The sequence below is a fragment of the Psammomys obesus genome, unplaced genomic scaffold, assembly GCF_907164565.1.
Source record: "Psammomys obesus unplaced genomic scaffold, mPsaObe1.curated_primary_1811, whole genome shotgun sequence".
Lineage (NCBI taxonomy): Eukaryota > Metazoa > Chordata > Mammalia > Rodentia > Muridae > Psammomys > Psammomys obesus.
The window spans coordinates 9360550-9387244 of record NW_026596134.1 but is presented as its reverse complement, the minus strand read 5'-3'; the positions used below and the strand labels follow the sequence as shown (position 1 = coordinate 9387244).

Genomic DNA, 26695 nt, shown 5'->3' with positions numbered 1-26695 from the left:
TTCGACCGACTTCTGTGGCCCGCACAATCCGTCACGGGACCACGCCCCAGTGGGCGTGACCCGCAGTGTTGTGGCGGCCGCGTGCGGGCGGTGGTTGCGTCATACGCACGCTGGGGCGGTGCCTGGTTGGGCGGCCTACGGAGGCGGGGCGTGGCCAGGCTCTAGGGCCCCGCGGCCGCCGGCGCCGCCGCCTGAGTGGCCTGCTAGGCGGCCGGCGGCTCTCTGCTCCCCGCCGCTCAGGCAGCTGGGCGGCCACTCTGTTTTGAGGTCCTCGCCGCCCTTCCACGTCTCCCGGAAGAGCTAGCCGGCAGGTCCGGGAGCAGCCGGCTGCTGAGGCGGCCCGGGTGGGCGACGAGGCCGCGGCGTTGCCGCTCGGCGTCCTCAGGTGAGGCGCAGCCAGGCCGCGGGCGGGAGGCTTGGCCTGTGGGACCCGGTCTCTGCCTTTCCCGAGCGCCGTCTTGCTAATCTTCGCTCAGGGCCGAGGAAGGAGACGCCACAGTCCCGTAGGCTCCGGCCACCGAGGCTGACTGCCCCCCCCACCCCCCAGCCCCGACTCTTGACTTGCTCTGGGGACGCGGTTGGGTGTGTCCTCTACTAATGGGGACCATTGATTCGTCACACCGCCTGGCCTAGCTTCTGACCCATGACCCCGCCTCTGGGTGACACTGATCTGTCAGTTGGCTTTGCACCACCGAAGGCCTCTCCTGGAGTCCTGGAGTCACTGAGACAAGAGCCCAGGCCCAAGCTCAGTGTCTCGAACCCGTGTGAAGGTGCCCGGCAGGGTTTTACAGCCCCATTAACTTTCAGATGGAAGGCAACACATTAATAAGTGTCATTGGGCTTTTTTATTAGAGTAATTTTCTCTCACTCATCACCAATTTTACTTTACGTTTGTGTGGAGTTTTATAAGTCACAATGCATGTCATCTTTTTCATTTAATTTCTCATAAACTGAAGTACACACCTAATGGTTTTCTTAAAGAATGTGTTTAAACAGTGAACTCCCAGAGGAGGCTAAATACGGAGAGGAAGGGGTTAAAAGGTGGCTTTGGCACCTGGTTGACTTAGATGTCGGTGTCTGAGGTGCCATCCAATCTCTGGGATCTTTCTAAACCATATCCATGTTTGTTTCTAAAGGATGTTGCAATAGGCCACATAAGGTAGCTGCAAAAGTTGTCCGTGATAATGTCTGCACAACAGTTGGCATATAAAGATGAATTGCTTCAGAAGTGTTTCTAGGAGTTCCAGTGTGGGCTAGATTCTGGGAATTCATTAGTGAGCAAAACAGGCATTGTGTTTATCCCACCCACTCCCCTTTCCCAGCCAGGAGAGAAAGATGTTTTAAGAGCAGCAGTTATAACAGCCTGAAGCACTGTAAGGCAAAAAAGAAGGGCAGCATGCACACAGAATAAAATACCTAGCTTAGGTTGGAAGGAACGAACTCTGATACCATTTTAGTGAACAAAGCCCGAGGGTTAGCCACATAACACTTCCAGGCCGAAGGAATGCAGACCATACTCAACAACACTGTTGACTTTCTAGTGTGCTTTCTTTTCTTCTTCTTTTTTTTTTTTTTAAAGATTTATTTATTTATTATGTACACAGTGTTGTGTTTTCATGTACACCTGCACCCCAGAAGAGGGCACCAGATCTCATTATAGATGGTTGTCAGCCACCATGCGGTTGCTGGAGTTGAACCCAGGACCATTCTGAAAGAGCAGCGAGTGCTTGTACCTCTGAGACATCTCTCCAGCCCCTGTGCTTTCTTCTTCTATATCATGAAGGTTATTCATTGCTTTGACTTATGTGGCACCTATAGGTTCACATGTGTTGGATACAGTTAATTTTGAAGACATTTTGAACCAAGGTTAACTTGTACATTGTAGGTACTAAGTATTTAACTTTTTGAAAATTTACTTACTTACTTATATGTATACACGTTGAATACATAAATCACAGAAGTGCTTCACTTTTGTTTCTGTTGTTGAGACAGGGTTTCTCTGTGCAGCCCTGGCTGGCTTCTAACTCACAGAGATCCTTCTGCCTCTGCCTGCCTCCCCAGTGCTGGGGATTAAAGGCCTGTGAGCCCAGCAGAAGTCCTTCACTTTAACAGTAATAGCTTTTGTAATAATCAGGTGGTGTTTTGGGCTTTGTTTTTGTTTTTTTTTAAGTTCAGCCCTTTGAAACAAACTTCAGAGACTGCTTTTATTTGGTTGTGCTGGGATTTTGCCAAGCATGGTTTTTTGCTATTTGAACCTGTATAAGCTTGTTATGGCATCATAGGCTGAGTGGATTATAGTAAAAATTGATTTTTCTCACAGTTCTAAGTCCAAGATGAAGATGCTGGCAAGCTTGATCTGTTTATATTGTTATTATTTAACTTAGTGTGTGTATGCTGGCAAATGTGGGCATATGTGTGACCAGAGGACAGCTTCTCCCACCCCCCACCCCGAGACGGGGGTTTCTCTGTGTAGCCTTGGCTATCCTGGACTCACTTTGTAGACCAGGGTGGCCTCAAACTCACAGAGGTCCACCTGCCTCTGCCTTCCAGATTACAGGTGTGCTCCACCGTGCCTGGCTTGACAGCTTTCTTTTGGCTTCTGCCTCATTCCCTTATGGGTTCTGTGGATTGAATTCAAATTGTCAAGCTTCAGGGCAAGGATTTTTACCTGCTCAACTGTCTTGCCTGCCTTGCAGGACAATTTATTTGTTTGTTTGTTTCTGAGACGGGGTTTCTCTGTGTAGCCTTGGCTATTCTGGACTCACTTTGTAGACCAGACTGGCCTGGAACTCACACAAATCTACCTGCCTCTGCCTCTTCTAGTGCTGGGAGTACAGGATTCTTTTTGGCTTACAGATAGCTGTCTTCTCTCTTGTTTTTACGTGGTCTCTCTATGACTATTTATGTATACATTTCTTCTAATAAGTTTAATTAGAAGTTTAATTTAAATTACATCTTTAAAGATCTTATCTCTATAAAGTCACATTCTGAGGTACTTGGGTAAGGAGTTCAGTATATGAATTTTGGGTGAACATAACACAGTCTGTAACATGTCTTTGCTATGCTAAGATTTGCCCTTCATTGACATAATAAGGAAAATGGTAGTAGTTGTAATAATGATAGTGAAAACTAGAAGAGGGGGTTTCTGAATGCCAGGCATCTTAAAAAATATTTCCCCTGTTACTTGATTTTAAAACCATTCTGATTTACATGTGGTGATGGGTCCTTGTAGCCCCAACTACTTGGAAGGTTCAGATAGGAAGATGATTTGTTCACAGAGGCTTGGGCAGCAGAGCACAAACCCATCACAGAACATATTTATAAAAACATTCTGTTCTACATTTTCAAGATAAGGTGGCCTTATTAGTAATTATTAGTAATTCGTTCAAGGTTGCCTGGCTAGTAAGAGGCAGGTTAAGATTTTAACCCAGTACTCTTTCCAGAAGACACACTGGTCATATTTTGTCCTTTTGTTTTAACAGGTTCATTAGTAGGATTATTCTGCTACCATCATGTCTTGGTTTGCTGATCTTGCTGGAAGGGCCGAAGATCTTTTAAACCGAGTTGATCAAGGGGCTGCAACAGCTCTCAGAAAGGAGAATACCAGCAACATCTTTTATAGTAAAAATACTGACTATTCCGAACTCTACCAGCAAAACACAGATTCAGCTTATGAGACTGGACCTAAAGCTAACTATATATCCTTGGCTGCTGATAACGTCCGACATCAAAAAGCCACCATCATAGCTGGCACAGCAAATGTGAAAGCAGGATCCAGGACAGCCGGGGAGGCCTCTCATCCAACTGAACACGGGCCTGTCCCTAGGTCTTCATCCCAGTTTGTTCGGAGGAAAAAGTCAGAGCCTGATGATGAGTTGCTATTTGATTTTCTTAACAGTTCCCAAAAGGAGCCCACTGGGAGAGTGGAGACCAAGAAAGAGAAGAGCAAAGCACCTGTCTTTCCAGGTTCTCAGTCATCAAGTGTCAGTTCTCCGAATACCAGTGTAACCACCATCAAGGCCACACAAGAAAATCCTGGGAGCCAAAGCCCTGGTAGTAAATCAGTCCTGTTTCTTTCAGAATTAAGCAAGTGGATATGTCATCCATGTTAGTATGTTTGAATATAGTATTCTTTATTCACTGTTACAGGATCTGTCCCCAAAGGTATGAGAGAAGGATCTTTGTCATGTGTTGTGTAAACAAGGTGACAACATTGTCTACCACTAGTCAATACTGTCTTAGAGTAGTGTTTCAAAGTACTCATTCAGAGTAGAATGAGTTCCTAGATAGTCAGGGATACATAGACAAACCCTGTGTAGAAATGCAAAAAAAAAAAAAAAAAAATGAAAGAAAAAAATATTAGTCTCTTTGATACTGAAAAGAATTGAAATCGTAATATAATTTTAATCTATACAGTATCCCACAGCCTTTGCTTTACAGTTTATTTATTAAATAACGTAGATTTTTAAATTACGTATAAGTGATAAATACTAAATTCTAAATTAAAGTTTTTGTTTTTTTTTTTTTTTTACTTTTGAGTTACTTATATTTTTCCCTTAATTACAAATGAGAGATTTTTCTACTTTTGTGATTTTTTTTAACTTTATAACATTGAGATCAGGTAAAATAACCTGTGAGTTTCAATTAAGTCATATATATACATGTCATATGTATATATGTACACATATATCCTTGCATTAAATTTGTAAATTATACTTTTGAGATAGTTAAGTCATTTTTTACTTATTTGATCTAATAAAGAGCTGTTAATATTTTAAAATATGTTTATTTTCTGGAGGTGTGTGGGTATACATATGCCACAGAGATCAAAGGACAATTTGGTGGAGTTGGTTTTCTCCTTCTACCATGTAGGTCCTGGGAATTTTAATTCAGGTTGTTAGGCTTTGCAGTAACCTTGCTGACTGACTCTTTTGGGGAAAAAGGTCTGTCTTTATTTATTGGTATTTGGAGACAAGATCTAGAACTTGTAATTGTCCCATCTTATCTCCTAAGTGCTAGGATTATTAGCATGTGCTATCAGCCTGGATCTCATTGTGATATTAGTTTTGAGAAATATTCTAGTCTGGCCTGGCCTTGTACTCACAGATTTCTGCCTCAGCCTCCCAAGAGGCGAGATTACAGTGTGTGCCACTACACCTGCTCTTGTGCTGTTACTTTGCATTTACTCGATTACCAAAGGCATTGAGGATTTCACCATGTTATCACTTGCTTATCTAACCTGTGGAAAGTCCCCTTCTTCCCACAGAGTTTAAAAAATAAAGTTAAATGTGAGGCTGAAGAAATGGCTTAGTGGTTAAGAGCACTGGCTGCTCTTCCAGAGACCTGGGTTTAGTTCAGAGCACCCACATGGTAGCTCACAACTGTCTGCAACCGCAGTTTCAGGGAATCCCAACACTCTCTTCAGACCTCCATGGGCACAGGACATTTATGAAATGCACAGACATACATACAGCCTAGCTATTTATACACATTAAAAAATAAGCATAAAAGAAGTTAATGTGAATTTGTATCACAATTAAAAACAAGATGGATTTGAATTCATGTGGCATCCTTGGTAAGACAGTTTAGATTTCAGTTTGGTTATAGCACAGTAATTTCTTGCCTTGAGCCCCACAGCTGTTGCATTGTGCCTTTTTAGTGTTTTCAGTATTGACACTTCTACTATGCTTTTTTCAAAACCATTTCAGAAACAAGGAAACCCATCCTTTAAATTATCTGTGGTAGCTGGGTGTGGTGGCCTTTAATCCCAGCACTCAGGAGGCAGAGGCAAGTGGATCTCTGTGAGTTCAAGATTAGTCTGGTCTACAAATTGAGTTCCATCCAGGCAGCTAGGATTGTTACACAGAGAAACCCTGTCTTGGGGGGGTGGAGGGATCTCTGGCTTTCTTCTTCCTAGAACTGTTTCATATCCTGTCCTCTCTCTTCTTGTGTGTCCAGACTTTGAGGATCTTTGTGGGTCTTTTAGACTCCATTTGTGAGAATATATTTTCAATAGTGGCTATCTGTTGAGAATTAATGGGATTTTTCTGTGATTCAAACTATAGCAACCAACTCCCAAGAAGTGTCCCAAAAGCAAGTGACTGCTGCTTACCTAGTGACTCTGCTATTGTACCCAAGTGTGTTCTTGTTTTACAGAAGTGAATAGTTCTGATTCCGTGCCTGAAAGCCACAGTGAATCCTCGAAGGAAGGCACAGCATCAAATGCCACCAGCATGGAGCACAGCTCAGCACCTAGTGATGATAGCAGGTCACACGAGTTGTCTAATCTCCGACTGGAGAATCAGTTGCTCAGGAATGAAGTCCAGTCTTTAAATCAGGAAATGGCCTCATTGCTTCAGAGATCCAAAGAAACTCAAGAAGGTAGGTCCTTAATTACATGGGGTTTGTGAAATGTTATTTCCATGGAAATGTAGGGCCTAAATTTAGAAACAGAACCAGTTCTTCTATGAGTACAAAACAGAATCTTGGCTAGTTTAGATGCTTAAGAAATCAGTAAATTTAAAAAAAAAAAAAAAAAAAAAAAAAAAGGAGGCGGGAGTCTATAGCCCAGGCTTAAACTTGCAGTAGTGTTTCTATTTCAGCCTTACAAGTACTGGGCTTACATTTAGGGACCAATAGAAACAAGATATTAATAATATTCAATTATTTGATTTATTTATTCTGAACTTTAAGGAGAACTGTTTCAGGAACCAAAGTTAGAGTGTGTAAAGTGCTAGACACTACTAGGCATGGTCACAGTGTTGCCTCTCCAGGGACCGTTAAGGAACATGGATTTCAGTGTGAATAGTGCCCTGTGGAACCATGCAGTGATATGACTTGCAAGTAAAAATCCTCTAATTCTTCAGAAATTATTTTTTTAAAAAGTTGGGACTGGAGACATGGCTCAGTAATGAACAGCACTGGCTGCTCTTCCTCAGGAACCAGGTTTTATTTCAAACACCTCCATGGTGGGTCAAAACCATCTATAACTCTACTTGTAGGGTATCTGATGCCCGTTTCTGACCTCCAGGGGGACTAGGCATGCTTGTGGCAAATAAACATACATGCAGACAAATTCCCATACATATAACAAACAAATAAATAAATCTTTAAAAAAAATAGTCTAAGCTAGGCACAGTGTCACACGCCTATAATCCCAGCACTCAGGGAGGTATTAGCAGGCAGATCTCTGTGAGTTTGAGACCAGCCTGGTCTACAAAGCCAGTCCAGGACTACAGTCCAGTCCAAGGCTACATAGAGAAACCCTGTCTCAAAGAAACAGAAGTCTTGTGCCTAATGTGGTAGTGACAGAGGGGTATGATATGTGTGTGGCTGAGGAGAGAAGAAAAGGGATAGGAAATGTCTGGGGTCAGTGAGAACAGTGTGATGGAATGGTGGGAAGTTTTATTTACATGAAACAAGGCCAGTGGGGCAGAATAAGATTATTAAAAGACTGACTAGAAAAAGCTTTGATTTGGCCAGAACAATGTAGACATAAAACAGAGTGCTTTCTGAAACCCATGAAATTTGTTTCAAATCTTTAAAAATTGTTTTTTGTGGCAGACTATATATATATCACTGTGTATACCATGAAAAGATGTATTTTGTTTTGCTTAAATAAGGACATTTTATTTTTTATAGAATTAAATAAGGCAAGAGCTAGAGTTGAAAAATGGAATGTTGACCATTCAAAGAGTGATCGAATAACTAGGGAGCTAAGAGCCCAAGTCGATGACCTCACTGAAGCAGTGGCTGCAAAGGATTCTCAGCTGGCTGTCCTCAAAGTGAGACTGCAGGAGGCTGACCAGGTGCTGAGTTCCCGCACAGAAGCACTGGAAGCCTTACAGAATGAAAAGTCACGGTAGGTGGTTCTCTTCATGCAGAAGAGTCAAGTGGGAGTGTACAAGTATGATATATTATGTTTTCCAACTTACAAAGAATCAGCTTTTTAGAAATTTACCAGAGGGAAAATTTCTTGTAATGTTGGCAATGTGAGTGATTAAAATGGATTCATTTTATGACCCTTGAGATAACATGGTTAGCAAATTCTAAACTTAAGAGTATTTGGAAAACATAGTGCCATCCATTATTTACTATATGATGTGTTCTTATATTGAGCCTAAAAGTAGAAAAATAGTCTATTATTTTTCTGTTAAGAATGTCTTCAACCATCTTTTTTGTTTGAATAATTCAGAGATGCTCTAAGAATTATGGTACCTGATTGCTTGTTTCTTGTGGAAATGCATTCTTTCACATGATGTATTTTCTTTTAGAATAATGCAAGATCACAGTGAAGGTAGTAGCCTGCAGAATCAAGCTCTGCAAACTCTTCAAGAGAGGCTGCATGAAGCAGATGCCACTCTGAAGAGAGAGCAAGAGAGCTACAAACAAATGCAGGTTAGAAGGGAGATACTACGTTCTCTTGGTATTTGCGTAGAAAGGGATGTCACTGCAGTTCATAGCACCTCAATTTTTCAGCAGAACTTTACCATGCATTTTGTCAAACAGAAGCCTAGATATTTGAAAAAAATTATCTTAATCCTTTCTAAATTAATTTTATATATGAAAGAAAATTAAAATGGTTTATGCTTATCAGAGCCATGTATCTGTCAATCAATTTGTAAAAACCATTGCCATTATTTCAGTAAATGCTAGTTTAGGGTTAGTTTATTTTCATATAATCTTGTCTAGTTCAACTTGATCCTTGTTCCTTCCTTTCTTTTTTTTCTTTTCTTTTCTTTTTTTTTTTTTTTTTTTTGAGACAGGGTTTCTCTGTGTAGCCTTGGCTGGCCTGGAACTCCCTCTGTAGACCAGGCTGGCCTCAAACTCAGAGATTCCTCTGCCTCTGCCTCCCCTTTGCTGGGTGGGATTCAGGGCATGCCCAATTTACTGGTTTGTTTTTATAAGACTCAAGGGTATAAATCCAATGGACAGCCAAGGTGCAAACTCTTTTATTTTGTATCTGTAAACATTCTAAAATCTGAAGCAAAAAAATGAAATACTTCTGGTCCTGGGGAATTTTCGATAAGGGGCAAACAACCTCTGTTTCAACATGTAGTTCATATTTTAAAAAATATTAGTGAGCTAGTTTACATTCTCTTCTGTCTTCTGAGTGTTTAAAACATTGCATGCTTTACGCTTACAGCACATTGCAGTTCTGACACTCAGATATTGAAACTTTCTTCAGGGATATTTGGTCTGTATTTCGATTCCTTAAAATTTACAGATGAACAAGAGTCACGTACCTAAGTTCTAAAAATATTCAGAAGTTTTTCTAAGAACAGGCTGTTCCTCAAGAAGCTAAACATAGAGACATAGAATCCTCATATGATCTAGCAGTTCTACTTTAGGTATCTGCCTCAGAGATTAAAAATATGTGATCACATAAAAACTTGTTGAATGTGTGCAGAGCAGTACTGGTATTCTGGCAAAGCTAGAAGCACAAATGCCATTTGCTGATGGGATAAACAAATTGTGTCATGTCCATACAAGGGCATCCTATTAAGGCCATAAAAAATAATGCCATGGAGGCTGGGGAGATCCTTTAGTAAAGTGCGTGTTATGGCAGCATGAGGACCCGAGTTGGGACTCATGTAAAAAGGTGGACATGGTAGCACAAAGCTGTGACCTCAGCTTTTGGTGAGTGGGGGAGATAGGCAGATTCCTGGAGCTCTCTGGCGAGCCAGTCTTGCCATGGGGAGCACCAGGTTCATCAAGTTACTCCACCTCAAGATGAAATAAATAAAAAGTTGGTTCTCACTAACCTATTGAGGTTTGCTTAATATCTGTGGCAATCCTCCTGCCTCAGCTTCCCAAGTACTACAGTTAGATGTGAAACAACATACCTGGCTGGCCTGACATATTAGAAAACAGATTTTTAGAACCTAAATTGGAAATTGCAGTTCACTAAGTTTAGTAAAGACCTTGTAACAGAAGACCTTGAACAAATTCCTAGTTGATTTTAATGCATTACTATGCTTGGGAGCCACAACTTTATATTTTTCTATTCTTTTTTTCTTCTCATTTTTGGTCAGATCTAATATATCCCCTTAAGGTATCTGAATGCATGATTATAAATATATGTCAAGCTAAATGATAGAATATGTATAATATCATATAAAATTTACCACAGAGTGAGTTTGCTGCACGCCTTAATAAAATGGAAGTGGAACGTCAGAATTTGGCAGAAGCAGTTACTCTGGCAGAAAGAAAGTACTCTGAGGAGAAGAAGAAGGTTGATGAACTCCAGCAGCAAGTGAAGCTACACAGGTTGAGCTTGGAGTCCGCTAAACAGGAGTTAGTTGACTACAAGCAGAAAGCTACAAGGATACTCCAAGTAAGCATGAGTGCGTGCTCTGCACTCCCCGCTGGGAGACACCAGCTCTAAACACCGAGGGGATGTGCTGGCTGCATGGCCTGCCCTGCTGCCCTTAAGAATTCTCTTGCTCTTACCACTGCCTGGTTCACATCTTCAGCTTGCTGCCTTCATCTCGGATGATGCTGTTGTTAAGCAGCTGTGTTATGCTTCTGTAGTGAACTGCAATCACTAATGTCGCCTTCCATGTCTCATCAAAGAGAAAACATGTGCTTTCATTTTTATTTAGCATATCTGTCTGTCTGTGGATTGTCTGTCTTCCTGTTTCATTTGAGTTGCTTCTTTGTTTTTGTATGTGTATCCTAGCTTACAAAAACATGTGGTCACTTAGTGGAAATATGAGGACTAGATTTTGGGATTCCCCCTAAAGGAGAAAAATAAGTTGTTTTGCTTTGCTTTGCTTTTAGCTTTTCTTCTTTGAACTGTGCCCTGTTTTGTCTTAGTCTACCTCACATGTATAGAATGCTTAGGGCTGTGCTGTCTCTATTGGTTAAGAACTTGTTCCATCATATAATTTCCATCTATTACATTTCTGAAATTATCTTCCCAAAAAGGTCTAGAATGACCTGAATATGTATTTGCTGTCATAGTTTATTGTTAACATGCACTTTGATGACTTGGTTGGCTCTGTTAACCTCCCACCTTCTTGGAGATCAGAGATCTTGTCTTCTGTGACACACGCCACCTTGGCTCCTATTTTGTCCTCTCTTATCACTGTTTCCAGCTTCCTGGGGTTGTCTTCCCAGTCTTCAAGAGTAAACCTCCCTTTAGGTCCTGTCTTAAACCCTCTTTCCTACCTTTTATTGCTATATGCTCACTCTGCTTCTACCTGTCACCTCATGACACTTAAAACATGTCTCTGACCCTCACCTCCTGACCTCAGGTTCTTGCTGCTTACTAAACAGGTGTTGGGGGGGCCTCAACTCCTAAACCAGCCTCCCTCATTTTGTCCTGGCAAATATCATCTGGCATTAAAGCATGAACCCACACAGTCATTTATAAAAATTTAGTCTTTTTTTTTTTTTTTTTTTTGCCTTTAGTTTAAGGTCACATCCAGCTTATTATTAGCAGATTTCAAAAAATCATTGATGGAGTACAGTGGGACTTAGAAAAAAAAGACTTTCTGTACCCAGGGATGCCAGGGTTCACTGCACTGAGTGGACATTATAAAGAGAACCTTGAAGATGGGTAGAAAGGATCACATGAGGGTAGAGATTTCAGATAAAGAAGCTTTGCCAGAGGCAGGGGTCCTGAGAGAACATGGTATGCCTGGCGAGCTGGTGCCCATTGCTGGAGCATAACGTATTAGAAATTAGATGATAAAGATAAAATCTATGATGGGCTGGAATCAGACTGGAGGCCCCAGGTTTTATCCTGTAGGGAGAGAGGTGCTAAAGAAATTGAGTAGCATTATGAGACTAAGACATGGAACAGAGCAGTGAAGAACTTAAGTGAGAGTTGGACATTATTTTGTTCATCATTGCATCCCCAAACAATATCCAGTACTCACGAAATATAATGAAAGAATAAATGAGATGGTGAGATCAGAGGCAGGTAGATGTTAATGGGTGGTTAAAGGAAGCGTTAGGGGCCTGACCTAGGTTTGTAAAGTGAGGATGGCTAGTGGGATAGCTAATAGTTAGAAGATAGAGTATTTGAGAAATTTAAATTAGAAACTTAATCAGAGAAGGGAAAGAAGTCAAGTGGAATCTGGGATGATGCTGAGCTTCTTTTTGCATGTAAAGAGGTTGTTTCTTGCCCTCTGAAAGGGACAAATAGGAATGACAACATGTTAGGGTTGAAGGAGGTTATGACAAATTATGATGAGGTTGAAAAATTGATGTGACATTTTAGTGAAAATGCAGGAAGGTAATTAGAAATTCAAGCCTGAAGCTCAGCAGAGAGGTATTGGTGTTAGCCATGGGAGATGGAGTCAGAGTGTAGGTGAAATTAATCTAAGTAGTTTGCAGCCTGAGAGGAGAAGGTCTAGAGCTAATTACATGATTTTAAGCATCAACATTTACAGACTAGGCAAAAAAAAAAAAAAAAAAACAAAAAAAAAAACAAAACAAAACAAAACAAAAAAAACCTTCCAAGAAGAGAGTGGCCAGAGTTTGGAGAACCAGGAAGAAGCTGGGCCAGGGGAGAGAGTTAGGCAATGTCTGTGATGTGATGAGGAAAATCTTCTTACGAAACATTTGCAACTATAACATAATCATGGGGATTAAGATCCAGGTACAGCAAGGGTCTCTTGCCTTTTTATTCCTATGGCTCTAATCACCTATGGATTCCCTCTGTGGATAGATATCTGGTAGCTTTGTTTCTGTATGGTGAGATGACACTATATAAGCTCCCCGGGAATAATGCTCAGTGGAAAAGTGTGCATAGCCTGTATGTGGCCTTGGGTCCAGTCTCTTACACTACAAAAAATGATTAAGATAAAATAAAATGAAATAAAGTACAAGCAAGGGTCTGGATAGACGGCTCACTTAGAGAGGATTCAGTTCTCAGTGCCCACCTGGTGGCTTACAACAATCTATACTAGTTCCAGAGGCTCTCATGCCCTCTTTTGACTTCTGTGGTCACCAGAACGTCATACGGTACACAGACATATTTACAGGCAAAACACTTATATACATACAATAAATAGATCTTTAAAAAGTAAGATGATTTTGTCTTTGCTTAATTATATTCTCTGTTTCACAACAGTCTAAAGAAAAATTGATAAACAGCTTAAAGGAAGGCTCAAGTTTTGAAGGCCTGGATAGCAGTACTGCTAGCAGCATGGAGCTAGAAGAGCTTCGGCATGAGAAGGAAATGCAGAAGGAGGAGATCCAGAAACTGATGGGCCAGATACATCAGCTGAGATCTGAGCTACAGGTAACATTCATTGCTTAGCATCCCAGACAGCCTTTTACCCCAGCTACATCAGCTTGAGAGGTTATATACTTTAGTGGGAGATGGCATTATTGAAACAATGTATTTTATTTTGCTAGAATGTTAGTTACCATGTAAAAATGTATCCACAGCAGTAGGTTTCTTGTCTGTTGACTGACTGTAAGTCCAAGGTATAACACACATATGTGAAGTGTGTATGATATGCTGCTATGTACGTAAGCCTAAAGTTTCATCAGGAAACAGACTGGAATCTTTAAATGTATGGATCTTAAGTTGTGCTACTTAAAAGCAAATTAGTTTGTTTTTAAGGTTTAAGGTTTTCTATAAAACTGAAATATTTCCTGGTATTAGCATGGGCTCAGAAACTAATTATAGTTTTATGTATGCTTTTATAGTTGTAGTTCATTCATGCATAAGTGCTGTGTTTAATCTAAAATAACAATCTGGGGATAAACTCAGTAAAAGCATGCTTGCCTAGTATGTGGGAGACTTCAGTCCAATTCTCCTAGTACAAAACAGTAAATTGAGCCATTTGTTCTGCATATATATGGAATCTTTGACACAGATATCATAGGGGACGGTCTCTGGTGATAGGAGATTCAATACAAGATAATGAACCTTCTAGGCTTTTTCTTTTTTTCTAAGTAGAATCTTTTTTGTTAGTTTGGTTGGTGTTTTGAAGACAAGGTTTCTCTGTGTAGCCTTGGTTGTCCTGGACTCCCTTTATAGACCAGGCTGGCCTTGAATTCAAGAGATCAGCCTGCCTCTGTCTCTCCGAGTGCTGGGGTTAAAGGTGTGTGGGTGTGTGTCACCATGCCCATCTTTTTTTTTTTTTTAATTTATATATTTATTATGCATACAGTATTCTGTCTGCATGCCAGAAGAGGGCACCAGATCTCATGATAGATGGTTGTGAGCCACCATGTGGTTGCTGGGAATTGAACTCAGGGCCTCTGGAAGAGCAGCCAGTGCTCTTAACCTCTGAGCCATCCCTCCAGCCCACCATGCCCATTTTAAATAGAGTTAGTTGTAAATAAATATGAATTCCAGAGCCGGGCATGGTATCGAATGCCTTTGATTCCAGCATGCTGGGAGGCAGAGGCAGGCAGATCTCTGTGAGTTCCAGGCCAGCCTAGTCTACAAAGCCAGTCCAGGACAGTCAGGGGTATACAGAGAAACCCTGTCTTGAAAAACCAAACACAAACAAAAAATGAATTTCAAAGAATTCAGTCGCATCAAATTAAAAATTGTATAGATGGTAAATTTACTCATATCTATTTCATACTTTTTGAGTAAGAATATAAAAACAACTTATGTAATATTTTATCCCAGCATCATAAGTAACATTGACCCATTTTTCTTACCCCTGCTCAAGAAGTTTATACTCTATATTAGATCTATAAAAAGCATTACATTTAGTAAAATAAATAAGCTGTTGGTATTGCTGATGAGCTGGCTCAGCAGATAAAGGCACTTGCTGTGCAAGCTTGACAACCAGAGCTCAATCCCCAGAACCTATATAAAAATAGAAAGAAAGAGCTGACAGTGTTGTCTGTCCTCTTTCCTACAAATACACATGTTGGCAGGTCCCCCCCCGCCATCATTCACAAACATCATTATGATAATTTTTTAATTAAGAAAATAAGTATACAAATCAAATGTTAAAATAATTGCTAGTTATCATTATAGCAAATTTACTGGGTAATTTGTGTCACCACACACTAGTCACCTGTCCTAACACATATTCTTCATATTCTTCACTGTAACCCTGAGAGGGAGGTGTTACTCTTTTTTTTTTTTTTTTTTTTAAGACAGGGTCTCTCTGTGTAGCCTAGGCTGTCCTGGACTCACTTTGTAAACTAGGTTGGCCTCAAACTCCCAGAGATCTACCTGCCGTCCCTGAATGCTGGGATTCAAGGTATGCACCACTGCACCCAGCTATTTTATTCTCTTTTTACCTTTGAAGAAATTTAGACACAAAGAAGAAAAACACCTTGTCACTGGACTGGTAAAGTGCTAGAGCCAGGTCTAGAACTTGACTCTACAATGCATGCTTTTAACCCCTGTGGGTTCTGTCTGACACCAAAGAATTGGCCTAGGTAGCTGGAGTTAGTGGCAAAGATTAATATGCTACCCCATGTACTCCAAAGTTAAGAAAAATAATTGCTACTTTTTTCTTCTAAGTCCACAAAATTGTGTGAATTTGGAGGATTGTGTTGTGATCTAAGTTCAAAAGTTTGAAGAGATGTGGGTGAGTACCTACAGTGCTTCAAAGGATGAAATGCAGAAGATGCTGGCTCATCTCCTGTTGCCCTGCCATGTGGACTGGTGGTTAACCAGTGTGGGGAAATACAGGAACCTGGAGCTCTGTTCTTTGTACTTGGAAAATTGGCAGGAAATCCAGAAAATGCTTTTGAATTTTTGTTTGTTTGTTTCGGTTTTTTGAGACAGGGTTTTTCTTGTGTGTAATCCTGACTGCTCTGAAACTCTCTCTATAGACCAGGCTTGCCTTGAACTCACAGAGATCCACCTGCTTCTGCCTCTCCACATGCTGAGATTAAAGTCATTCACTACTACTCTCAGCTTGCTTTGGAGTTTGAAAAAGTGAGAATAAGAACTATGGGAAGATAGGAAATTGGGTAACAGCAGTAAAACCAGAAGCTTCTCATGTGCTAACCTCAGTGATGTCAGGATAGATACTCTCTGCGTACCTAGTTGATGGTGCACACACCTCTTACAGCACTGGAACTAATATAGTGAAGTCTCTTTTGGTATTGTACTTCAGCTCTTTAAAAGTGTTAGCTTTTCAATGGAGGCATGAATCATCTGGCAAACTACTCCTCACTCATGAAGCTCACTCATGTTTGTGGGCGAGGCAGCTGTGGCATCCTGGTCATTCACTCATTACTAGCCAAATTACAGTGCAGGTACCTGATTTGATTCCTATGATCCCTTATTCCTTTAGGAACTGCTGAGCCCATCTACAGCATGTGGTGGTTGCTCTGTATGTGTTGAACGGAACCCTTAGGTTTTGCTTTCACATGTATGGTTCTTCTTAGGATATGGAGGCTCAGCAAGTTAGTGAAGCAGAATCAGCAAGAGACCAGTTACAAGATCTGCAAGACCAGATAGCTAGGCAGAGGGCATCTAAGCAAGAGCTGGTGACAGAGCTGGACCGAATAAAACAGGTAAGGAAAGGACACCTCCCAAGAAACCTTATAATGTGGGTTCAGAGTGTTAGTGGTAGGTAGGAACTTGTAGGTGCTTTCCTCTTGTCTTTCTATCTCACCCTCTTTGTAGGATTGATTCTCTCATTCCATGTTTACATGGATTCTAGGGATTGAACTCAGATTGTCAGACTTAAGCTGCAATTGCCTTATTGACCCTTCTCTTTCACACACACTTTATTTTGGGGGGGGATTAAAGACATGAGCCCCTCTTATTTGTTGTTGCTTGTTTTTGTTTCTCAAGACAGGATTTCTCTGTGTAGCCTTGGCTGTCCTGGAGCTCACTGTGTAGACTAGGCTGGCCTCAAACTCACAGAGATCTGCCTGCCTTGCCTCCCTGAGTGCTGGGATTAAAGATGTGCACCACCACTACTGGACTCTATGTCACTTTGTACTTACTCCTTTGAGTCAGTGTCTTTTCCTGAATGTGGAGCTCTTGTCTCAGCTTAGCTAGAACTAGCAAGCCCTAGTGATCCTCCTGTCTCTGCTCTCATCCAGTCAGAATTGGGACTATAGGACACCTAGCGGTGGCAGCAGCTGCTGCTGCTGCTCCTCCTCCTCCTCCTCTTAAACATAGAGCTTCTTTTTCATTTATTTATTTATTTATTTGTTTGTTTTTATATATACATATATATTGTACATTGACTATGTAAGGGTGTCAGATACCCTGGAACAGGAGTTAATAGACAGCTGTGAGCTGCCGTGTGGATGCTGGAAATTGAACCTGAGTCCTCTGGAAGGACAGTCAGTGCTCTTAATCACCCTGACATCTGGCTTCTTAAGTGGATGCTGAGAGCTGAACTCTAGCCCTAATAATTTTGTATAAAGTGCTCTTAACTGCTGATCCATCCCTCTAGCTCATGGTTTTTTGGTTTGGTTTGTTGTTGATGTTGTTTTGTCTTAACAGATGGAAAATTGGGCACAGAATGGTGATATAACTGCCCAATACCATAAAATGAGCTAGAGAATAAAGCCCAGCGTCATCAGCTCAGAGCCCAGAATTCTTTCTGCTTCATGTGTCTATTTCCCATCCTTCTGTCAGAGTGTATGAAAAAACATAACACATAAACACATACTGTACTCATTGCATCTACTTTCCCTCCTAGAAGCACTATTGGTGCCATAAATAGCTGCTTTCTGTTTGAGAGTGAAAGTATATGTTCAGTTAGTTCCCCAAGACAGATTATTTTACATCAGTATATTGTAGTGTATGCAGGATTTTATACTGAGGCAGGTGATATTAAACATGCTAATTGCCACACATTCAGAGTAAGATTCTACATCTCATAGTAATGAAATACATAGTAATGTCTACTGACTGTAGTAAGTTATATGACATAGTAATTACTACTGCTGTTCTTAGCACTTGCTATCTTAGTCATACAGTAAAAAGTCACTACCATTCATTGTATAGAAAATTATTCTTGTGATTCTTAGTGTATCACTCACAAAATTTCTAATTTTTGTGTTTTAAATTCTCTTTATTTTTCATGTGTATTTAAATTCATTTTTCATTAGAATTTATTATAGAAATAATACTTAAAATTATTTTGTAAGTGTTAAGAGAAAAACCAAGCAGAGACCTGCAAGGCCTGTATGTTGTTGGGTGTTTTAGTTAATGTAATTATAAGATTAGCTGTCCTTTCAGAATTGCATTTTAGTTAATTCAAGGAGCTGCTGTGTATCAAAGGGTAGCAGTTTGATGTGATTGATAGAGGATAATGTTAATTTATTATGGCAGATGTTTTCCTGTACCCTCTCTCAAATGTCATTTTTAAAATTATGATGTAGAGGAACATGAGTTGACTGTAGCTGTAGGCTACTTGTCAAAGAGTCCAGATTTAGTATTAATTTTAGGATTAAATGTGTACCTTATTGAGTAATTTCAGCCTTGAATTTGTACAGACATAGAACATGGAAAAAAGATCTGTCAACTCTTCTGGTAAATCTTTACCAAACCATTAGTCTTGTACCCAGTGAGCCATCTCCAGCCCTTTCTTTATATTTAAAAAAATCAGTTATGAACATTATATTACTAACAGTATCAGTCTTTATCACAGAAAGCAAATATCTTCTTCAGTTTGTTGCCATGATCAATAATAATATTATTTTATAATAAATCTTACATTCATAAATGATGGCCCATTCTTCCTCATTACTGTGAAGTAACAATATTTTATACTTTGTGATGATTATCCTATTAGCATGTATTTCAAAGCCAGTAGTTACAGCATCTTGCTGAAGTGTTGACCTTTCTTTAAACTCATCCAAATTCATGTCTGGTCCATTTAGTGTAGTTGTGCCATGAACTGAGGTTGAGTGGAGTCAGTGTGGGTTTGGGGCTCTGGAGGTGACATGGCACTCACTCTGATTGATTTATTCATGCCTCACACTAGGAATTCCATTACATGGAAGAAGATCTGCATAGAACAAAGAACACACTGCAAAGCAGGATTAAAGATCGAGAGGAAGAAATCCAAAAACTGAGGAATCAGGTAGGAAATGGGGAAGGGATTGACCTGAGTTGCTTCAGTGAGCCCTTTGCTTTCCATATACTTCAGAATTTTGTTTAAGGTTTTGTGCTTCTGTAAATTTTTCTTCTTCACTACTTGAATCTTCATTTACATAAGCAATGGCTTCCTTTTGTAGAAGTCTTTTGTAGCCACTTCATTTGACATTAGATATATTTTCATGGCTTATGATCTCAGTGTGGTCAAGCTGATTATCACATTCATAATTGTGGGTTCTTTTATTTATTTCTTTGTTATGTATACAGTATTCTTCCTGCATGTACACCTGCAGACCAGAAGGGCACCAAATATCCTTCTAGATGGTTTGACCTACCATGTGGTCGCTGGGAATTGAACTTAGGACCTTTGAAAGACCAGCCAGTGCTCTTAACCTCTGAGCCATCTCTCCCTAATTTTGGTTTCTTTTTCCTAACAAAAATCTACTGACCGATCTTTGTACTGTCAATTAGTAGGACATTTATAAAGTCACTGCATTTTTTTCTGTTTCTTAATATGTAAAATAAAATGCCACCTACATACGCTTTTTATTCTTTCAAAACTATTGTAAGAGAACAGAAAATAAGATTTTTAAAAATCGTTGTCCCTCTTGTAAAGTTTACTTTTTTCTTTTTCCTTTTTTTTGAGACAGTGTCTCACTCACTCTGTACCTTGTATGGACCTCACTGTGTAGACCAGGATGGCCTCAATCTCTGTCTGCCTCTGCCTCTGCCTCTTGAGTACTGGGATTACAGGCATTATACCATCATGACCAGCCTCAAAAAATGTTTATTTTGATGAGGCGAGGCTGAATCTGGAAGGCCTAGAAAGAAAGTATCAGATCCTTTTTATACAATTTAGAAAAAGAAAGGCTTCTTAGAATAGACACAAAAAGCACTAGTCATAGAAAAACCTGATAAATTGAATTCATCAAGATTTAAATTTCTGCTGACCAAAAGGCAGTACAGAAATGAAAGAAGGGCAGCCACACACTGGAAGAGGAGGCTCCTAGCACTTCCTCTGCCTTCCTAGTGCTGCCTCAGACATGTCACACATAACTCAGCTCTGGGAAGCAAACAACCAGTGTTAGAATTGCTGTTGACAGTAGGAAGCTGTTATACCATTTTTGTTTTTAGTGGACAAAAGGCTTGAAGAGACCTTCCCCAAAGGGTCAGATGAGCTTGTGAGTAGACGCTTGGGGTCACAGGGTCATCAGAATAAGTCTCATTCCATTCCCAAGACAATGGCTCAACCTTTTTTTTTTTTTAATATTTTATTTATTTATTATATATACAATGTTCTGTCTGCATGTATACCTTCATGTCAGAAGACACCAGATCTTATCGTAGATGGTTGTGAGCCACCATATGGTTGCTGGGAATTGAACTCAGGACCTCTGGAAGAACAGCCAGTGTTCTTAACCTCTGAGCCATCTCTCCAGCCCCATGGCTCAACTTTTGGGTTAGAACAAAAAGACTGTGCTACTGGCTGTTGCTCAGAACTGGAGAAACTGTCTCCTCCTTTAGTATTTTATTTTCTGTATCTATTTATCTTTCTCTTGGACAAGGTCTTGCTGATTTGTTTGTTAGACTTCGGGCCTATAGTCATGCACCACCACTTCCAGCAGGCTGCTGGCTGTTTCTAGTGAGGTCAGCATGCATCGTCCTACGACTCTAGGTGTTTGCTAGAAATGAAGGCATATCCCACAAAAACACTTGAGTTTTGTATTTAGTTATAAACAGTACAAATTGAAATAAACCAGGTGTCCCTGCAGGTGAGTGAATAAACAAGTTGTGAGCTGGTACATACTGGGGCTGGAGAAATGGCTCAGCAAGTAAGAACATTGGCCACTCATCCAGAAGACCGAGGCTTGATTCCTAGCACTTACATGGTGGCTCACAATCATCTGTGACTCCAGTTCCTGGGAATCCAATACCCTCTTCTGGCCTCCACTAGGCATGTGTATGGTATATGGACATACATGCAGAACACCCATATACATGAAATTAATAATGAAAACAAAAAGATAGGCCAGGCGATGGTGACACACACCTTTAATCCCAGCACTGGGGAGGCAGAGGCAAGTGGATCTCTGTAAGTTTAAGGACAGCCTGGTCTACAAAGTTAGTCCAGGTCAGTCAGTAGTACACAGAGAAACCCTGTCTTGAAAAACAAAACAAAAAGCCCAAAAAGATAAACACCTGTAGAATGATGTGTTATTCCCTAGGAAAGTCCACTCACAGGAAACCCAGGAACAGACAGAAGCAAACTCTGGTGCTAGAATTAAAAGTGGATTGTGTGTGAAGAGGAATGTTCCCTTCTGTCTGAAGTCACGTGGCTGGGGGATCACCATTTTTCACGGTGCTATACTTTTACATCACCACACTGTTAAACTGTGGATTTGGAATCCCACTTAAAAAGTTTGAACTGTGGCCTGTAAAATTGACCATGTCACTGCATTAAGAAATGCAGATTACAGTGTCTTTAGAGTCACATGCATTCATGATACAAAAGGAGAACAGAAGCCCAGCTTGATGGGTGCTTGCCTGTAACCCCTGCACTTAAGCTTATGAGTTTCAGGTCAGTCTGAGCTATGTAGTGACAGTATAAAAGGAGACTGTCTCATAACAACACACTGTAACAGTAATACTCATATACTGTGTATTATATGGGTTTCGGGAAATATCTTTCTATTACACGTCTAACTGCTGATGTGCTTTAAAAATCACTTCTAGCCAGTGGAAAAAATCATTATAGAGATTTGAGGACCCAATTCATGTCCTCTTGATACCATGAAGCTTTGAGTCTCCATACTGATTTAATGAACACTTACCCTTCAGCTTACCAACAAAACTTTAAGCAACAGCAGCCAGTCAGAGCTAGAAAGCCGACTCCATCAGCTGACAGAGACACTCATCCAGAAGCAGACCATGCTGGAGAGCCTCAGCACAGAGAAGAACTCCCTGGTCTTCCAGCTGGAGCGCCTAGAGCAGCAGGTGCACTCCGCCTCCACAGGGCCCAGCGGCGGATCCTCCATTAACATGCCTGGACTCGACAGTGGTGAAGGTAACCCTAGAAAGGACATGGCGACAAAAAGATGATTTTGAAAAATTACAGAAAGACCATTTTTTTAAAGATTTATTTACTTATTTTATGTCTATAAATGCTCTGTCTGCATGTACACCTGCATGCCAGAAGAGGGCATCAGATCTCTGTATAGATGGTCGTGAGCTACCATGTGGTTGTTGGGAATTAAACTCAGGACCTCTGGAAGAGCAGCCAGTACTCTTAACTGCTGAACCACCCCTCCAGCCCTACAGAAAGACCATTTTTACTGAAAAGAATCTTTCTTCAGTGATTCTTCCCCTGATGTGAGACCTGGGCCTTGTGCTATTAGTAAATTTGTTAAAAAATGTGTGTTGGGCTAATACCTTACAGGGTTAGACTTGGAGAAACAGGGCCTGGGATTGGGAAGTGCGTTAGAATAGTAAGATACTCGACAAGACAGAAGGTCAGTAGCACAGAATTTCAGGACACAGGCAGGTGTGGCGGCACATGCCTGTAATCCCAGCACTTGGGAGGCAGAGACATGTAGATCTCTGTGAGTTCAAGGCCAGCCTGGTCTACAAAGTGAGTCCAGGATAGCCAAGGCCACACAGAGAAACCCTGTCTCAAAAAAACCAAAAAGAAAAAAATATATATATATATCTGAGGGCACTTACAGGAAATGTATTTTCATGATTCCTTACACTGCTAGTATTGAAGTGTATATTAATTTGCATGTTTGTCCATGTGCTTTAATTACAATAACATAGTCTGTAGGCTTTTTAAATACATATTCAAAACAAGTGTTAGCACCAGTATCAGTAGATCAGAGTTTTAACCTTAGAACCTCATAAAGCAGTCATGGAGCAAATCTCTCAGTTCCTTGATTTTAATACTACTTAAAATTGAAAAATTTAAAGAGAATGCCAGTTATAAGGAGGGATCAGTTGTAAATTAAGTAGGGTTGCCAACAGAAAGTCCGCTTGAAAGTTCCAAAGGGTATGATAAGAAAGAGAACTGTGAGGAGACCTGGAGGAAAGTAGCTGGAAGAGCAGGTGAAAGGCCTTGAGGGAGGTGTGTCCCTGATGATTCAGGAAGGAGTGAGGCTGAGAGTAGGGCAAGGAAAAGTCAGAGAGCTTGGAGGAGGCTGCATAGACCTGCATAAGGACTTTAAATAAAATAAAGTAGGGGTCTGACTTACACCATATTGTGATGTCTCAGTGACTCAGACTTGCTCTGGTGATATGGTTCAGTGGTGCGGCATTTGCTGACTTGTAAGAGACCTGGGTTTTTCCTTCAGCACCCCTCCCCCAAATTAAAAATCTCAGAGGGATAAAAGTAGAGGCCAGGTTGTGTAAGGGATAGTAGCTTTGATCAGAGTGGGTTTGGTTGGGGATAGAAAGATGTGAGAATTTAATTGAACAGTGAGGTGGCAGAATTTACTGACAGATTAGATATAAAGCTTGAAAGAAAAGAGTGAAAGATTTGGCCTGAGTGGATGGTAGAGTGGAGTTGTTAAATACCGAGAGGGAGTTTTCCAGAGACAGAAAGAGACTAGAATCGTAGTTCTAGGCACATGAGATTGATGTCCTTGTCTGTCCAGAAGAAAGGAAAAAGCAAGTCAGATGGTTGGGTGTGGGTGGAGCTGGATATACCCATCTAGGAGCCAGCTAGCATTCTCAGCAGTGCAGAAGCCATTGTTCTCTCTCGGAGCCAAGGCCCAGGAATGTTGATTCTTGCCAGCACCAGATAGTGTAAACTTTCTATTGTCTACTAAATTTTTTGGACATTGAAGCATTTTCTGTAGTTGATATGTGTTATGATTTCTTCTACTCTGGGGGGTAGTGCTTACAAAGTTGGCCTTGAGATATTCTTCTTCATATGATATGATACATTTTCAACTCTAGTTTTCTTAGAAAGTCAATTTTAGTGTCACTACATTTATCTTTTCTCTTATTTAAATAGGTGCACGTCTGCGAAATGTTCCTGTTCTTTTTAATGACACAGAAACTAATCTGGCAGGAATGTATGGAAAGGTTCGAAAAGCTGCTAGCTCCATTGACCAATTTAGGTAAGCAGTGCCACTCAGGATGAGTGATGGCCCTCAGCTATGTTTATAATGTCTTCCAGTTGGTGCAGTCACCCTGAGCCCAGTGGGCAGAGCTAATATTTAAAGTGGCAGTTCCCTTATTCCTTTGTGATGGTCCCAGGCTAGGAAGTTGCCTTAGGCAGTCTGCCAGTGCCTAGTCAGTGTTGAAAGTTACTAATCCGGGCTGTCCTCTCTTCAGCAAGCTACCAAGAAGCTGTCATTACTTAACATGAAGTAGGTAAACCCAGCTCTCGCTCGCTCTCTCTGTTTTCTGTTTTCAAGAGTTTTTCTATGTAGCCTGGCCATTCTGGAACTCACTGTAGTCCAGGCTGGCCTCGAACTCAGAGATCCACTGATCCACCTTCCTCTGCTTCCCAAGTGCTAGGATTAAAGGCATTTGCCACCACTGCCGGGCTTATCAGTCTTTTTAACCCTGTCTAATAACCAAAACTCAATCAAAAAACCCTGTCTCAAAAAACCAAAAAAAGAAAAAAAAAGAAAGAAAAAAATATTGGATATTAACTCAGTAAGATTTGGTTTGAATATGATTCCTTTTCTCTTACTGTTTGTACAGTATTCGCCTGGGAATTTTTCTCCGAAGATACCCCATAGCACGAGTGTTTGTAATTATCTATATGGTAAGTAGATGTATTTGAAAAAGTAATGCTACACTTGGTTTCTGTCTGTTGTTTTAGCTGCTAACTTATTCATATTTTACTAGTCAACTTTGAAAGAGAATAGAGTTTTTTGTTGTTTTTTTTTTTTTTTTTCAAAATAGAGTTTTTCTGTGTAGCCTTGGCTGTCTTGGACTCTGTTGACCAGGCTGGCCTCGAACTCACAATGATCTGCCTGCTTCTGCCTCCCTGAGTGCTGGGATTAAAGGTGTGTACCACCATGCCCAGCAGAACACTTTTTTTTTTAATCATTAACCTTTTCATACATTACAAGTTAGCCATTTGTTATGTTGAGAACATAAATTTTTCAGCGGTTTTTCCTAAAAATAAAATTAATTGTAATGTAGTTTAACAGTCTGCCTCCCCCCCCAAAAAAAAAAAAAAAAAGAGAGAGTTTCACTGTGTAGCCTTGGCTGCCCTGGAACTTGCTCTGTAGACCAGGCTGGCCTCGAACTCACAAGAGATCTGCTTTCCTCTCCCTCCTGAGTACTGGGATTAAAGGTGTGTGCCACCACTGCCTGGCTTAACAGTCTTTTTAAGCCTGTCTAATAACAGAAGTGCAGTAGAGAACAGCTGATTTAATTTTTATCTTAATGCTGTAAAGTTCCTTGATTATCTTCATGTATTTTATTTTTCTAGAAGGATCTCAAGGCCAATTCATTTTCTTCTGGGTGTTTAGTTACGCAGAATCAGTTACGATAGATTTTGGTGCTAGTTTGTGTGTACTCTGCCTCAAAGCCTACTCACTCTGTTGAATCAGGATGTCTTTAAGAGGTTAGGCTGAGTTGAGATTCTTTTTTTTTTTTGAAATAGAAACCTACTTTTAAAGGAAATTTCTTGTGATCCACTAGAGGGAAGAGTTATTCCTCTAAATAAAAAGATTTAAGAGAAGAAGATGGGTGGGTAAGAAGGAGAAAAGGCAGGACATCAGAAAGGATTCAGAGTGCGTCCCGTAAGGGCCGACTGATGGGACTTGGTGCCACTCAGACTGCCCCAAGGGAGCCAGAAGTTTGTCACTAGTTCAGCCTCTGCCCCGGACAGTGCTGCTTCTGTCGAGTGTACTTTCCCATCTCTGTACTAACACAGCTGCCACACTGTCCCCACAAAGGCTTACCAGCCATGTCTGTCTGTCTAGCAGTGCTGCCCAGGACGCCTCTGCAGGTGCATTTGAGTCATGAGCATGTGGTGTTTCGGCTCTCCTCTCAGCTGGGAGATCTGTAGTGTGCAGCTCTGTTCCTGAGCTCATTGGCTTGTTTTGTCATTGGGTCATTGGTTTCATTATTCCAGGAGACATGTTCCAAGCCCCTGCTGTGTTTCAGACCCTGTCCCAGAGGGGTACAAAGGCAAGGCATGGTCCCTGTCCTCCCTGCACAGTCCTCAGACAAAGGCTGACACCCGAATGGTTTCTTTCTCCCTGTAGGCTCTGCTTCACCTCTGGGTCATGATTGTCTTGCTGACTTACTCACCAGAAATGCACCATGACCAACCATACGCCAAGTAAACCGAACTGCTGGTTCCCATGAGTGCCTGCCGTTGTCCAGAGCGGGGTCTGCAGAAAGAGTAATTGCCCAGGGCTGCTTGGAACAGTGCATAAGATGTTTCCACTACAAAAGCTTTTAATCTTTTAAGTTATTTCTCTGCTGTCTGACACTCCCCGATTTCCATAGGAGTCTCTAAATGCAGACAGTAATTTGACAGATTCAGCTCTGCTTTTTCTGAGTTCAGTTGCCCTAGGTATGTATAGAGAAAGAGAAAGAGATTTGGAGGTTGTTCACCTCTGTACAGACCTTTCTATATTTTAGGTGACACTGATTATGGGTTATAATCAGGGAAACTAATTGTATTTAGGGATAAAAATAAAAAAAATTCTTTTTTAATAA

At 40.8% G+C, this 26695-nt stretch overlaps 1 protein-coding gene across 2 annotated transcripts; it reads left to right on the top strand.

The window, feature by feature from the left end:
* Window positions 1–190: 190 nt before the first annotated feature.
* Window positions 191–26695, top strand: Golga5 (golgin A5). 2 transcript variants are annotated; one of them, XM_055593029.1, is made up of 13 exons: window positions 191–385; window positions 3483–4053; window positions 6157–6381; window positions 7642–7861; window positions 8274–8397; window positions 10133–10336; window positions 13085–13255; window positions 16333–16461; window positions 18897–18995; window positions 21848–22073; window positions 24018–24123; window positions 24716–24779; window positions 26236–26695. In XM_055593029.1, exons 2-13 carry the CDS (start codon window positions 3513–3515, stop codon window positions 26314–26316), a joined length of 2190 nt encoding a protein of 729 aa, XP_055449004.1. In that variant the 5' UTR covers window positions 191–385; window positions 3483–3512; the 3' UTR covers window positions 26317–26695. The 2 variants fall into 2 exon arrangements, with proteins under 2 accessions (XP_055449004.1, XP_055449005.1); XM_055593030.1 differs by lacking the exon at window positions 191–385 and adding an exon at window positions 452–770.